Source organism: Acinonyx jubatus, chromosome A1 (assembly GCF_027475565.1).
Source record: "Acinonyx jubatus isolate Ajub_Pintada_27869175 chromosome A1, VMU_Ajub_asm_v1.0, whole genome shotgun sequence".
Lineage (NCBI taxonomy): Eukaryota > Metazoa > Chordata > Mammalia > Carnivora > Felidae > Acinonyx > Acinonyx jubatus.
This window is the reverse complement of record NC_069380.1, coordinates 17,839,409-17,852,061: the sequence shown is the minus strand read 5'-3', so window position 1 is coordinate 17,852,061 and position 12,653 is coordinate 17,839,409. Positions and strand designations below refer to the sequence as shown.

Genomic DNA, 12,653 nt, shown 5'->3' with positions numbered 1-12,653 from the left:
CAAAGTTCATAACTCTTAGCAAGACTAATCAAGAAAGACAGAATAAATTATTAATACCATGTCCACAGACATTAAAAAAGATAAGGGGGGGGGGTGCCTGGGTGATTGAACTCTGCATTGGGCTCAGGCTCTTGTGCTGACGGCATGGAGCCTGCTTAGGATTCTCTCTCTCTCTCTCTCTCTCTCTCTCTCTCTCTCTCTCTCTCTCTTTCTCTCTCTCTCTCTCTCTCTCTTTCTCTCAAAATAAATAAACCCTTTTTTTAAAGATAAGAACATTAAGGAGAACATTATGACAAATTTAGATGAAATGGACATATATATTCAAAAACAGAATTCATCAAAACTGACACAAGACAAAATGGACCATATGAATAGTCTTAAATATATTTTAAAAATTGAATCCAAAATTTAAAACTTCTCACAAAGACATCTCTAGACAAGTTGGCTGCTCTTGGAATTCTTCCAAGTACTTAAGGAAGAAGTAACAACAATCTTACACAAACTATTCCAGATAGGAGAAAAAGAGATTATGTGCTAATAGGTCAGTACAATCTTGCTACCAAAACCTGACAAAGATATTAAAAGAAAGGAAAATTACAGGGCAATCTGCCATGGGCATAAAGGAAAAACTATAAATAAAATATAAATAAATCAAACCAAGAGGTATATAAAAAAGATTGTTCTTTATAACCACTGGGTTTATTCCGGGAATGCAAAGTTGTTTTGACATTTGAAATTCTCCACATTAAGCAAAGAAAGGGGGATAGAGACTACAGTTACCTAAAAACAAAAAACAAAACCTACATTTGATAAAATTCAATACTCATTATGATTTAAAGTAATCATAACCAACCAGGGACAGAAGGGGACTTTCTTAATTTGATAAAGCTTATTTACAAAATATCAGCCTAGGAAAAGCTTTCCCTCCTTCCTCACATTTTGGAAAAAGACAAGGGTGATTGCTATCACCACTTCTATTCAACACTGTACGTGTTGTACTGGTTGGACACTGCACAGTGTCATAGAGCCAGAAAGACTAACAAGAAAGAGTAAAACTGTCATTCATCATAGACTGTGTGACTGAATTTACAAAGTTTACACAAGCATCTACAAATACCATTTGGAATTTACTAGTAAATTTAGCAAGATCACTAGTCAATATATAAAACAAAACTAAATCCAGTGGTTTGTACAAAAAGAGAAAAGAATACAATCGGTCTGGGATCATCCCAGGAATGCAAGAGTGATCTATGATCAGAAAAACTACACATGTCATTTACCACATTAACATTAAAAAAGAGAGGAGCCATATAATCATTTGATGCTCTCTGATTAGTCTACTGAAAATCTACAGCAAACGTAATTCCTAATGGTGAGATACTGGGAACATCTTTAAAATCTGAATTACAAAAAGTGTCCATTATCATTGCTCTGGGTTAACGTTGGGCTGGAGGTCTTAGCACAGCAAGACAACAAAAGAAATGAAGGGCATAAAGATTGTCAAGAAGGAAACAAAACTGTCATCTAGTCTCAAATAATATAAATGTCTATATAGAACCCCCCCCCAAATCATTAGATGTAAGTGAGCTAAATGCTTAGATTTAAGGTAATCAATATAGAAAAATCAATTCCTCTTCTATACACAGCAACAGATAATTTTAAAATGTAATCAAAAAATAGATACCATTTACCCTATGAACAAGAACTGTATGTTCCTTAGGAATGAATATAACAGTTTTCTCAGATTTATATGAAGAAACATCCATTTTTTTTTTGAAGAGCACTAAAACTGCAATGTAGGGAAAATTTAACGTGTTCATGATTTGGATTATTAACCTTCATAAAGATATCCATTGTACCCCAACCGATGTATAGATTCCAAGTAATCCCAACCATATTCCCAATGGCTGTTTGCGAAGGAGAAGTTGATTTTAAAACCCAAGTGGAACCACAAAGAGCCAAGAACACCTGAGGCATTCTAAATGAAAAAGACAAAATGGAACATCCTACCAAATATCAAGATTGTGAAGTTATAATATTAAAATATTTGTTATTGGTGCAGGAATAAGTAAACCTACGGAAAGAATGCGAGAAAGATCCAGCAGTGTATCCATATACACGAAAATTTGATTCACGACAGAGACGGCAGGAGTCTCACCCACTGTATCACACACAAAGTAGGAGGCAATACTAATTCTGCATCATCTCCTGATACCTGTGGTTACCAAGAGCAACACCATGGCTAACGAGTTACCACTTGCAAGGAGAAACCACAGGTAAGTCACAGGAGTGTATTTGCACATTTGCACGGTTTCTGCAAATTCCGTTAGGATTTATTATCGTATGATTCATTGCATCAACCTGTTAACACTCGGTGGGTGAGTGATTTCTTTGTAGGATTGAGAATGAAGGCAGGGTAACTGGACCTGGTTTTTTCCCTTTTGTCGTGTTTAATGGCAGCCTTCTGGCTTTTGAATGCTTGCTTGCTTACATCGTTGTTTATGAAAAGGAGCTCTGAAACACAGTTTTGAAGCGACAAAAATTCCTGGTCTTCTATCAAATACAGATTGCGGGTCTGTCAAATACTAACCAAATCTTTGGTTTCCTTTTTTAAGACTTGGCTTCCTAGGCAAATCCATTTTTCTACCTCAGTGTATTCCTCATTACCCTTTTATATTCCATCTGAGGCCTGGCTTGCAAATAGAAGCCAGCTCTTGTCTGAATTCCCCAAACTAGGATCATACATATGATATCCCTAGACAGGCTCATGGCATCTCAACACATGAGACCTAACTTTAATGCTGGCTTGCATAAGAAAAATCGCTCTTGCTTCTCATCATTCTGCTTTTAGTAGGCAAAAAACTAATGTTTGCTCCGGTGGAATTTCAGATCTTGACATTGATGGAAATAAAGAGAATATTCAAGTAAATTAATTTCCTGCTGGCAAAGCTATAAACTTTCAAAATCCTGGATTGGCTGGGACTTTAACTGTTTAACACATACTATGAAAAAACACTTTGTCAAAAGATGATATATCCTCTCAAAGCATGCAAATATTTCATATGGATATTTTCAGACCTATCAAAAATTTTCCCAATTCACCTTATCTTCATAAGTTTAGTACCATTTATTTTTACGTACTAAATTATCACTTCTAGGAAGGTTTTTTTTTTAAGTGCTAGTAAAGTTTTTATTTTTGACATCAATGTTAGTTGAATTTGATAGACTTAAATGATTATTATATTTATTTCTTAGCCAATTTATAGTAACTTCATATGTGGATCTGAAAACACATAATTATATCATCTATCTGCAGAAGCACATTCTAAGGGGAGATAAATCCATATTTTCAAGATAGTTGTGCTGAAATATAATTATAGCCCCAAAGTAACCATACGTAGATCTATGTATTTATATTATTTAAGCAGTATATTTAACTAAATAAGAGAAAGAAACTGACCTGCTCCAAGTATTCAACATTATTATGTGACTCTGCATTTTACTATCTATTTTAAAATCTATATTGTACAGAAGGTGAAAATTTGTTGCCTATTTAATATAAAGTCACAAAGATTTACACCTATGTTTCCTTTTGAGCGTTTTAGTTCTTAACTTTTACATTGAGATCTTTGACCCATTTGAGCTAATTTTTGTATACGGCATGAGATAATGGGTCCAACTTCAATTTTTTTTTTTAAAGATTTTAAGTAATCTCTACAAAGTAGGACTCAACCCCACAACCCCGAGATCAAGAGTTGTGTGCCCCACTGACAGAGCCAGCCAGGTGCCCCAGGTTCGACCTTTTTGCGTGTGGATTCCCAGCTTTTCTGGTACCATTTGCTAAAAATAGTATCCTTTCCCCATTGATGGGTTTTGGCAGCCTTGTAAAAAAATCAGTTGACGATGGATGTATGATTTTACTTCTGAACTCCAAATTCTATCCCATTTATGTCTGCCCTTATGTCAATATCACACTGTTTTGATAACTGTGGAATTGTAGTAAGTTTTAAAATTGGGAAGATTCAAGATTGTTTTGGTTATTCATGGTCCCCTGTATGTCCATATACATTTTGGGATCAGCTTGTCTATTTCTGGACCAAAAAAAAAAAAAAAGGCAAATGACATTTGATAGGAACTGCATTGAATCTATAGATTCGTTTGGGGAAGATTGTCATCTTAATACTGAGTCTTCATCCATGAACATAAAATGCCTTCCCATCTGTTTGGGCCATCTTTAATTTTTTTTCAACAGTGTTGGGTAGCTTGCAGTGGATAAGTATATCACGTCCTTGGTTAAATCTATTCCTAAGTATTTTACACTTTGTGGTGCTACTGTAAATGGAATCGTTTTCTTACTTTAATTTTCAGATTGTTCATTACTAGTGTATAGCGTCTTTTTCACAAGTGTATTCAAACACATCTCTACATGCCTTACATAATGGCTAGCCCATCCATCCACTGAAACACTATTTTTCTATTCTATATTTTCTCTATGTCTGTCATAATCTTTATTATTCCCTTCTTCTTGTTTTCAGTGTCGTTTAATGTTTTTTCTAGTTTTTTTTTTTAAGGTGTAAAGTTGGATTAATTTATTTCTTCTTTAATGTAAGCTATCCATTTTCTTCTGAGCACTGTTTTTGCTACATACCATAAGTATTGGTATGGGGTTTTATACCAAACTTTCATACATCTCACAGTTTTCTCTAATTACTTTGCTATTTTCTTTCTAACCCACCGGTTATTTAAGAGCATGTTGTTTAGGGCCGCCCGGGTGGCTCAGTCGGTTAAACGTCCTACTTCATTCAGCTCAGGTCATGATCTCATGGTTTGTGAGTTTGAGCCCCCCCGTCAGGCTCTGTTTTGACAGCTCGGAGCCTGGGGCCTGCTTTGGATTGTGTGTGTCCCTCTCTTTCTGCCCCTCCCCTGCTCATGCTCTCTCTCTCAAAAATAAATAAGAAACATTGAAAAATATTATGTTGTTTAGTTTCCCTATTTATTTTCCTTTTGTTAATGGTTTCTAATTTTGTGTCATTGTAGTCGGAGAAGATGCTTTGTATGATTTCAATCTTTTAAAATTTACTGAGACTTGAGATGGGGCCTAACACACGGTCTGCTTTGGAGAAAGCAGAGAGCATGTGGACTTGAGAGAAATGTGTACTGTGCTATCAGGTGGGGTGCTCCATTGATGTCTATTAGGTCTAGCTGGTTTACAAGTGTTGCCCGAGTCTTCTTCTTCCTTGCTATTCTTTCTTTGTTAATTCAAGAGGCTGTCTAGTATCCTTTCATTTCAGCTGCAAGGACTACCTTTAACATTCTTTAGGGCAGATGTGATAGTTTTTGTTTATCCTGAAATGTCTTAATTTTGCCTGTATTTTCACATGCAGTTTTACTGGCAATAGAAATGCTTTTGGCCTCTATAGGTTTCTGATGAGAATTGTATATATATATATATACATATATACATATATGTATACATATATGTATATATATATACATATGTATATATATATATGTATATATGTATATATATATCCTATCCATACATATGGATACATATGTATCCATATCCTATACATATATATAGGACAGGCAGAGGAAGAGAGAGAGAGAGACAGAGAGAGAGAAGAGACCCCAAGCAGGCTCCACACTCAGCACAGAGCCCGACACGGGGCTGGATCCCATGACCCTGGTGGCATCATGACCTGAGCCAAAATCAAGAGTCGGATGGATGCTCAACTGACTGAGCCACCCAGGTGCCTCAAAGCATCGTGATAATCTTATTGTAAATCACATGTATATGATGAGTTATCTTTCTTTTTGCTTTCAAAGTCCCCTCTGAGTTTTTGGCTTTTGACAATTTAATCGTGATGTGTCTCAGTGTGTATCTTTATCTGGGCTTGGTAAACTTCTTAAATGTGTGTATTAAATTTTCAACAAACTTGTACAGTTTCTGAAAAAAATATTTCTTCGAATATTTTTGTCCCCTTTCCCCTTTCTTTTCCTTCCAAGACACCCATTGTGTGAATATTGTTGATAACATCTCACAGGTCTCTGAGGCCCTGTTCACTTTCTTCTATCCTTTTTTCTTTCTGTTTCTCAGACTGCATAATCTCTATTGATCTAACTTCAACTTTGCTAATTCTTTTTACTGACTGTTCACAGCTGTCCAACTGCTATAGTGGATTTTTAAATTTCAATTATAATTTTCAACCCCAGACAAGATATTTATACTTTTTATAAAATTATGACTTTAAATTATAATTTTGATAAGTTTATAACTTTATGAAAACATCTTTTCCAATTTCTACCTCTTTATGGATATTCTCTGTTTGAGGAGGCATTGTCCTCATACCTTCCTTCAGTCCCTGAACACATCTAAAATTGCCGATTTAAAGTCTTTGTCTACTAAGTCCAACATCTGGGCTTCTTCAGAGACAGTTTCTACTGAGTGCTCCCCCCCACCCTCCCCGTGTTTTGGCTGTCCTTTAGGTATCTTGTAAACATTTTTTCTTGAAAAGTGGGCATTTGGAACATTACAATGGACACATTCTGCTGAAATCAGATTCTCCTACCCTGCACCTCAGAGTTTGCTGTGGTCGGTGCTTTTTGTAGCTGTTGTTGTGTGTGATTTTGCTAAATGAATCCTGTAACATTGACAATTGCTCTGTTGTGTGTGACCACTTAAAGTGGTCCATTAGCTTAGCAGTCTGCTAACAACTGGACAGAGATTTCCTTAAGTGTCTGGAACCAAAACAACCTCCCAGTCTTGACTGGGGTGTGCTGTGATAAGCGTTGGGGCATGCTTTCAAGATGCAACCAGAGGTGACAGCTTAGGGTCTCTCTGGTCTTTTCTGGGCATGCAGTCCTAAACAACACATACATAGCTTTCTAGATTTCCAAGGATATGTCTGGGTTTTTCCATGCCTTTACGGAGATCTCACTGCTAACCTTCCTTCCTAAGCTTTTTGCTTAGTCTATTGTTTATCCCTATGCTTATCTATTGCTTCAGGCAGAAGAGAAATGTACGCCCCCTAACTCTCCCCCTATCCTGGGGTGGTGACTTTAGCATTGGAAATGTTCCAAGTTAGATGAGATAAATATAAGCTTTTAGAACAGGAATCTTCTGGGTAGGCATGAGACAGATAAAATAAAAACATTCTTTGCAAAAGGCTACTGCTAAGCTTGGGAACAAGGCACAGGGCTAGCTTAAAATTCCACAAAGCATGCTGTTATCAAGACTCAGCTTTTTTTGGTTTTTGTTTTTTAAGTATAACCTGACTTGCTGTGAGCTAGTTTCTAGAGTTCTAAAAAAAGTTGTTTTCGGTGGTTCTTGGGGGCCAGTTTTATTGTTGCTTTTATGGAGAGTCAGAATTTTGGGATTCCTTAATACAGTTTTACATCTTAACTAGCTAATTAATGTAACCTAGTCAGTATGTTCATCTCAGAATGAGAAATGTACAGTTGTGCTTTAAAACCTTCTTTTCTGTGCTATCAGCCTCTTAAATATCAAGTACATACATCTGGCTGTTACAGAGGATGGTGTTAGTTTCATTTTTTGCCTCTCACCTACATTTAAAACCCTCAATGAAATTGCATTATATTTACTTAGAATACATGTGACCATTTTTGTGCAAGACAGGGATGCAATGATGGATGCAGATTTCAGCAAGCTTTTAAAATCCTGTTTATTACAGAGCCTGGTGTTGGTAGCTACTTAAAAAATTTGTTTAATAACAACAACAAAAAAAAAACTAGTTAACATATATTGAATTCTAATTCTTACCCCAGGTCATGAGCTCAGCAAATTTTTAGAAATATTTTTAAATTGTAAAATATACAGATAAGAGCTCATGTGGGGCGCCTGGGTGGCTCAGTTGGTTGAGCGTCTGACTCTTGATTTGGACTCAGGTCATGATCCCAGGGTCATGGGATCGAGCCCTGCACCAGGCTCCACACTGAGTATGGAGTCTGCTTAAGAGTCTCTCATTCTCTCCCTCTGCCCCTGCCCCTGCTTGCATACACTCTTTCTCTTAAAAAAAAAAAAATTAAGGTAACATATATGCAAATTTTAGAGATTTAAATGAACACTCAGGTACCAACAACCCAGTGTAAGAGAGCATTAATAACTTTGACAGATCTGGTGCCTCCCTCCTCAGAGATCGTCTTGAATTCCATGCTAATCATTTCCTATATTCTCCTCATAGCTTTATCACGTGTGCACCGATATACAACTGGTGTACAATAATGTACAATTTTGTTTTACCTTTTACAAAAAAAATTCTATAAATGAACTCATACTCTTCTATAGTTTTTTCTTAAATATTATTTGAAAATAACTCATTTTTCAATACTGTAGAATATTCCATTATATGGATATATCTAAGGACACCTGAGCTAACAGCAGTCAGGAAAGGCTAGGCTATGCTGAGGTAATAACTCCTAAGGGGAGGAAAAAAGACATTCCAGGATCAAGCCCTAAAGTATGTCAACTTTTAAAAGTTGTAAAGAGGCAAAAGAACCAGGGAAGGAAGTCAAAAAAGGGTTTGGCCTGAGAAATAGAAGGAAAACTAGTAGAAAGTGGTGCCACAAAAGCCTGGAAAACAACAACAACAACAACAACAACAACAACAACAACAACAGTATTTCAAATAAGGATAGTGAAGAATCCATTGGATTTGACAATATGTAACAGTAGGAGGATCTCATCAGGTTTAGTTGTGCTGTGCAGTGAGAGGCTGAAGCCTCACCGGGATACTTTAAAGACACAATGGCAGGGGAAGTAGAAGACAGCAGGTGTCAACAACCACAAAAAGAAGCTGAGAGATGACGGTGTTGGGATCTGCAAGGTGCAGAGTTGTTTGTTTGCTTTAAAAATATTATCAACACTAGAGCACTGCATATGCTACTGAGGATGATCCTCGGGACAGGCCACGGAGCTGCGGGAGCAAAATGAAGGGATAACTCAGAGACAAAAGTCTCTGAAAAGGTGAAAAGAAAGAATCCAGAGTGCGAAGGAAGGGAAGAGCCTATGACAGGACGAGGGGCAGTGTCTCCAAGGCAGAAGGAGGAAAGGCGGAGAAGGCGAGTGCCAGATTCGAAGGTAGGAAAATAGGGGAGCTTAATCTAACAGCTTCTATCTTCTCTATGAACTACGAAGGTCTTTACCTAAGAGTGGGGTGGAAAGTCACCTTGAAAAGCAGAGAGATGAGTTTAGCCAAGAGACGGGAGGTAGAACTACAAGGCAATACTGAGTGCCATTTGAAGACTGTGAACATGAATTTAAAAAGTCAATCAGTCCATTTATGTGATTTTTCTCAGGTAACGTTCACTTGTTCAAGTTCAGGTGCAGAGAAAGAAACCGAAGAGGAACCTTCAATAAGAGAAGGTTTTTGCCAGGCAAATACTTTTCTCTGAAGAAAAGGCTGACATGTATTGACTAAGGTTATACTTAAGCCACATAAAAACAGTTTAAATTGCAAACTATGAAGTCTATGGCAAATACAAGCATTATGTTCATGGATTAGCATGTACAGTCTTTTGTTTTAACTTCGTGCTCAAGGTTATATTGATAGTACCTTCTGCTCACCCATCTTCCACTGCTTATCTCAACTTCGCCCTACCCTGTACCTCCCTTTCTATTTGTACGTTTTCTGGAAACACAATGATGAGATATATAAAAATACTGCAATTATCACTGTTCTAGAAATAGTTTTAATATGTTGAGAAAACCATGTAAAAAGACAAATACACCTTTTTCCCAGAAAACAAAGGAATTCACTGATGGCAAGGTAGCAATCTTTTCTTCACAGTGGAAATAAATTATATAAAATTTAAGCTCTTGATTTATATCATACTTTATTTTTTTATCTTTTCTATATCACACATACTCATTGAAGGAAAAAGACTGTGAAAGCTCAGATTCATACCAAAAGAGGTAAGTAACTGCTCTGCCTCCAAAATAATCATATTAATATAAACAATTATAAATTTCAGACAGGTGAACAGGCCACATTCCGTAAATACTAACACATTATACATTGCATATCATATAAACATTAGTTTTATCTTACTACTTTGCAAAATATTTTAACTTTGTCCATTTTTTCCTTATGCCTCAGTTTTCTTGCTTGTAATTTAGGGACTGACCTCTTTTTATAGATTTGCCAGAAATTAAGATATTTTGCTAAGAAGAATTGTCTTTGAAATCTTATCAACAAAGTACTGAGATTTATTTTTTTGAAAAACAAGGTGATTCTGAATCTTACTCATAAGTAAAGTTCTAAATTCAGAGCCCCAATCATTCTCTGTGAGCCGTCACCAGGGGGACAGATACACCGTCAATGAACAATTGCTACTCAGAATTTTCCCACCTGCGTTAGAGCAGGTCATTATTTCTTTGGTTTGAACAAGAGATAAAATTTGTAGTTGGCTGGGTTTAGAGCTAATATTATGTAAGAAGTATCTATCGTTAAACACTAGACTTATAGGCATATAGGATGCCTATATTCCTAACGTCCTTTCGAAGTGCTGAACTTCACCGTGAGTTCAGTCCAGGGCGCACACAGAGAGAAATCCACCCTGTTTAAATTACTTCTCTCTCTTTTCCCACTTTTTGCTACGTGTATATTTCTGCTCCTCAGTTTAAATATATCCACTCACATTAGTAACTAATAAGAAACCAAATTAATCTTTAGGTAAAGAGACGTTATGTCACATCTTCATAACTAATTCTTCAGTTTCAACAAGTTTCTTATGTATGATTAATTTGGAACTGATGTCGTAAAGAAAACTCCCTCAAACCTCTCATACTTCTTTTTTCCATACATTTATATTCCCGGAAACTGCCGAACCGGGGAGGTGGCTTGCAGAGAACAGAGCATCTCTACGTAAGGGGCAGATACAGAGCAACACAACCCAGGTCAGCATGAAATTACTTCCTGTTATTGTGACCAAAGAAATTATCGAGACCTACAATGAAATGATACAAAGAGAATCATAACCGTCAAATTTCAGAGCAAAGAGCACCAACTGAAGAACAAGAACACCTTCCGAGTTTTAGGGGAGGCGATATTTCGCTGACACATTCAAATAAGAGGATCAGGAGAGAAGTGTCTGCACTTGCTGTGGCGATCGGTGTAGAATGCTCTCCGGATCTTTGTATTCGTTGACTGGATTCATCACAGCAGCATACACTTCCCCATAGGCTCTGCAGACTAATTCTGTAGATTGTTTTATGATCTGCTCTCTAGTGATAAGCAAACAATATGTGAACACACACCGGAAAGTAAAATACTAAGGATAGTAAGAAGCTTCATATTTGAACCAATGCATTTCACTTTCATAATTATCACATACATACTACAAAGAAATTATTGTACAACCACACAAGTTACTTACTTTGGTTTGGGAATAAAACACACTATTTTATATTCGTTATCTATTCATTGTTGCAGACGGGCAGGGACTATGTTCACAGCTGTATCTTTATGATTACTAAACAAGAAATGGAAACTGTGACCTATCATCAATGTGCTGATTTTGCAAACGTGACTGATAACACATTAACCTTGAAGAAAGAGGCTTATAATTATTCATACTTGCCAATACTTCAAACCTCAGAATAACTTACAATATACTGTCCTTTCACATATATATATATATATATATATATATATATATATATATATATATATATATATACTGTTATATATACTGTTATAAATATACTGTTTAGCTCCTACACTAGTAACCACATTTTAGATTTCACTTATATTGCTGGGTAAAATAATGTGACACTTGCCTACAATAGGTAACAGCATTTTCCACAAAGATCATCTCTACATAAGCATATAAAAGAATAAAACCTTTAAAAAAAATTTGTTTTAATCCTTATTTGTTTTGAGAGAGAGAACAAGAGACAGAGTGCGAGCATGGGCGGAACAGAGAGAGAGGGAGACACAGAATCGGAAGCAGGCTCCAGGCTCTGAGCTGTCAGCCCACGGCCCGATGCGGGGCTCGAACTCACGGACTATGAGATCATGGCCTGAGCCAAAGTCGGATGTTTAACTGACTGAACCACCCAAGCACCCCTTTTATTTACATTTGTTTTAATAAAAATAACGTATAGATCTTTAAATGTCCAAATAAATTTTTAAAAAATCTCTTTCAGTAAATATATACTAACTCCAAGTGGATTAGAAAGCATTTTTTTATTTTTTTAATGTTTACTATTTTTGAGAGAGAGAGAGAGAGACAGAGTGCAAGCAGGGGAAGGGCAGAGAGAGAAGGAGACACAGAATCCGAAGCAGGCTCCAGGCTCCGAGCTGTCAGCACAGAGCCCGACACAGGGCTTGAACTCACCAACCGCAAGTCCATGACCTGAGCCAAAGTTAGACACTCAACTGACTGAGCCACCCAGGTGCCTCAAAGAATAAAAGGATGTAAATGAACTGAAGCAAATTTTTTAAAAATCTGGCCAGAAAAAAACAGCACTGGGTTCATTAAATCTGCATCAGCTCTCTCTGTGTTTTCACATTTACTTCATACCAGCCTCAGCTACTTCTATTCCTGTATCACTGTATCTGGTGATAAAAACAGGACTTTTTTTCTGATTTTCACAACTCAATTTAAAGATGTCTTTCAAGCTTTACTCG

General features: G+C 36.6%; 1 protein-coding gene across 4 annotated transcripts in view; it reads right to left on the bottom strand.

The window, feature by feature from the left end:
• Positions 1-12,653, bottom strand: part of COG6 (component of oligomeric golgi complex 6) — a 129,498-nt gene that overhangs the window by 39,952 nt on the left and 76,893 nt on the right. Inside the window, exon 19 of one of the 4 annotated variants that reach the window (XM_027064739.2) lies at positions 9,839-11,245. The exons of the other annotated variants lie outside the window; for them this stretch is intronic. Within the exon in view, the coding sequence (XP_026920540.1) occupies positions 11,098-11,245 (148 nt within the window). The 3' untranslated portion in view covers positions 9,839-11,097. Of the gene's footprint in view, positions 1-9,838; positions 11,246-12,653 lie in introns of those variants that run through there. 4 annotated transcript variants of the gene reach the window in all.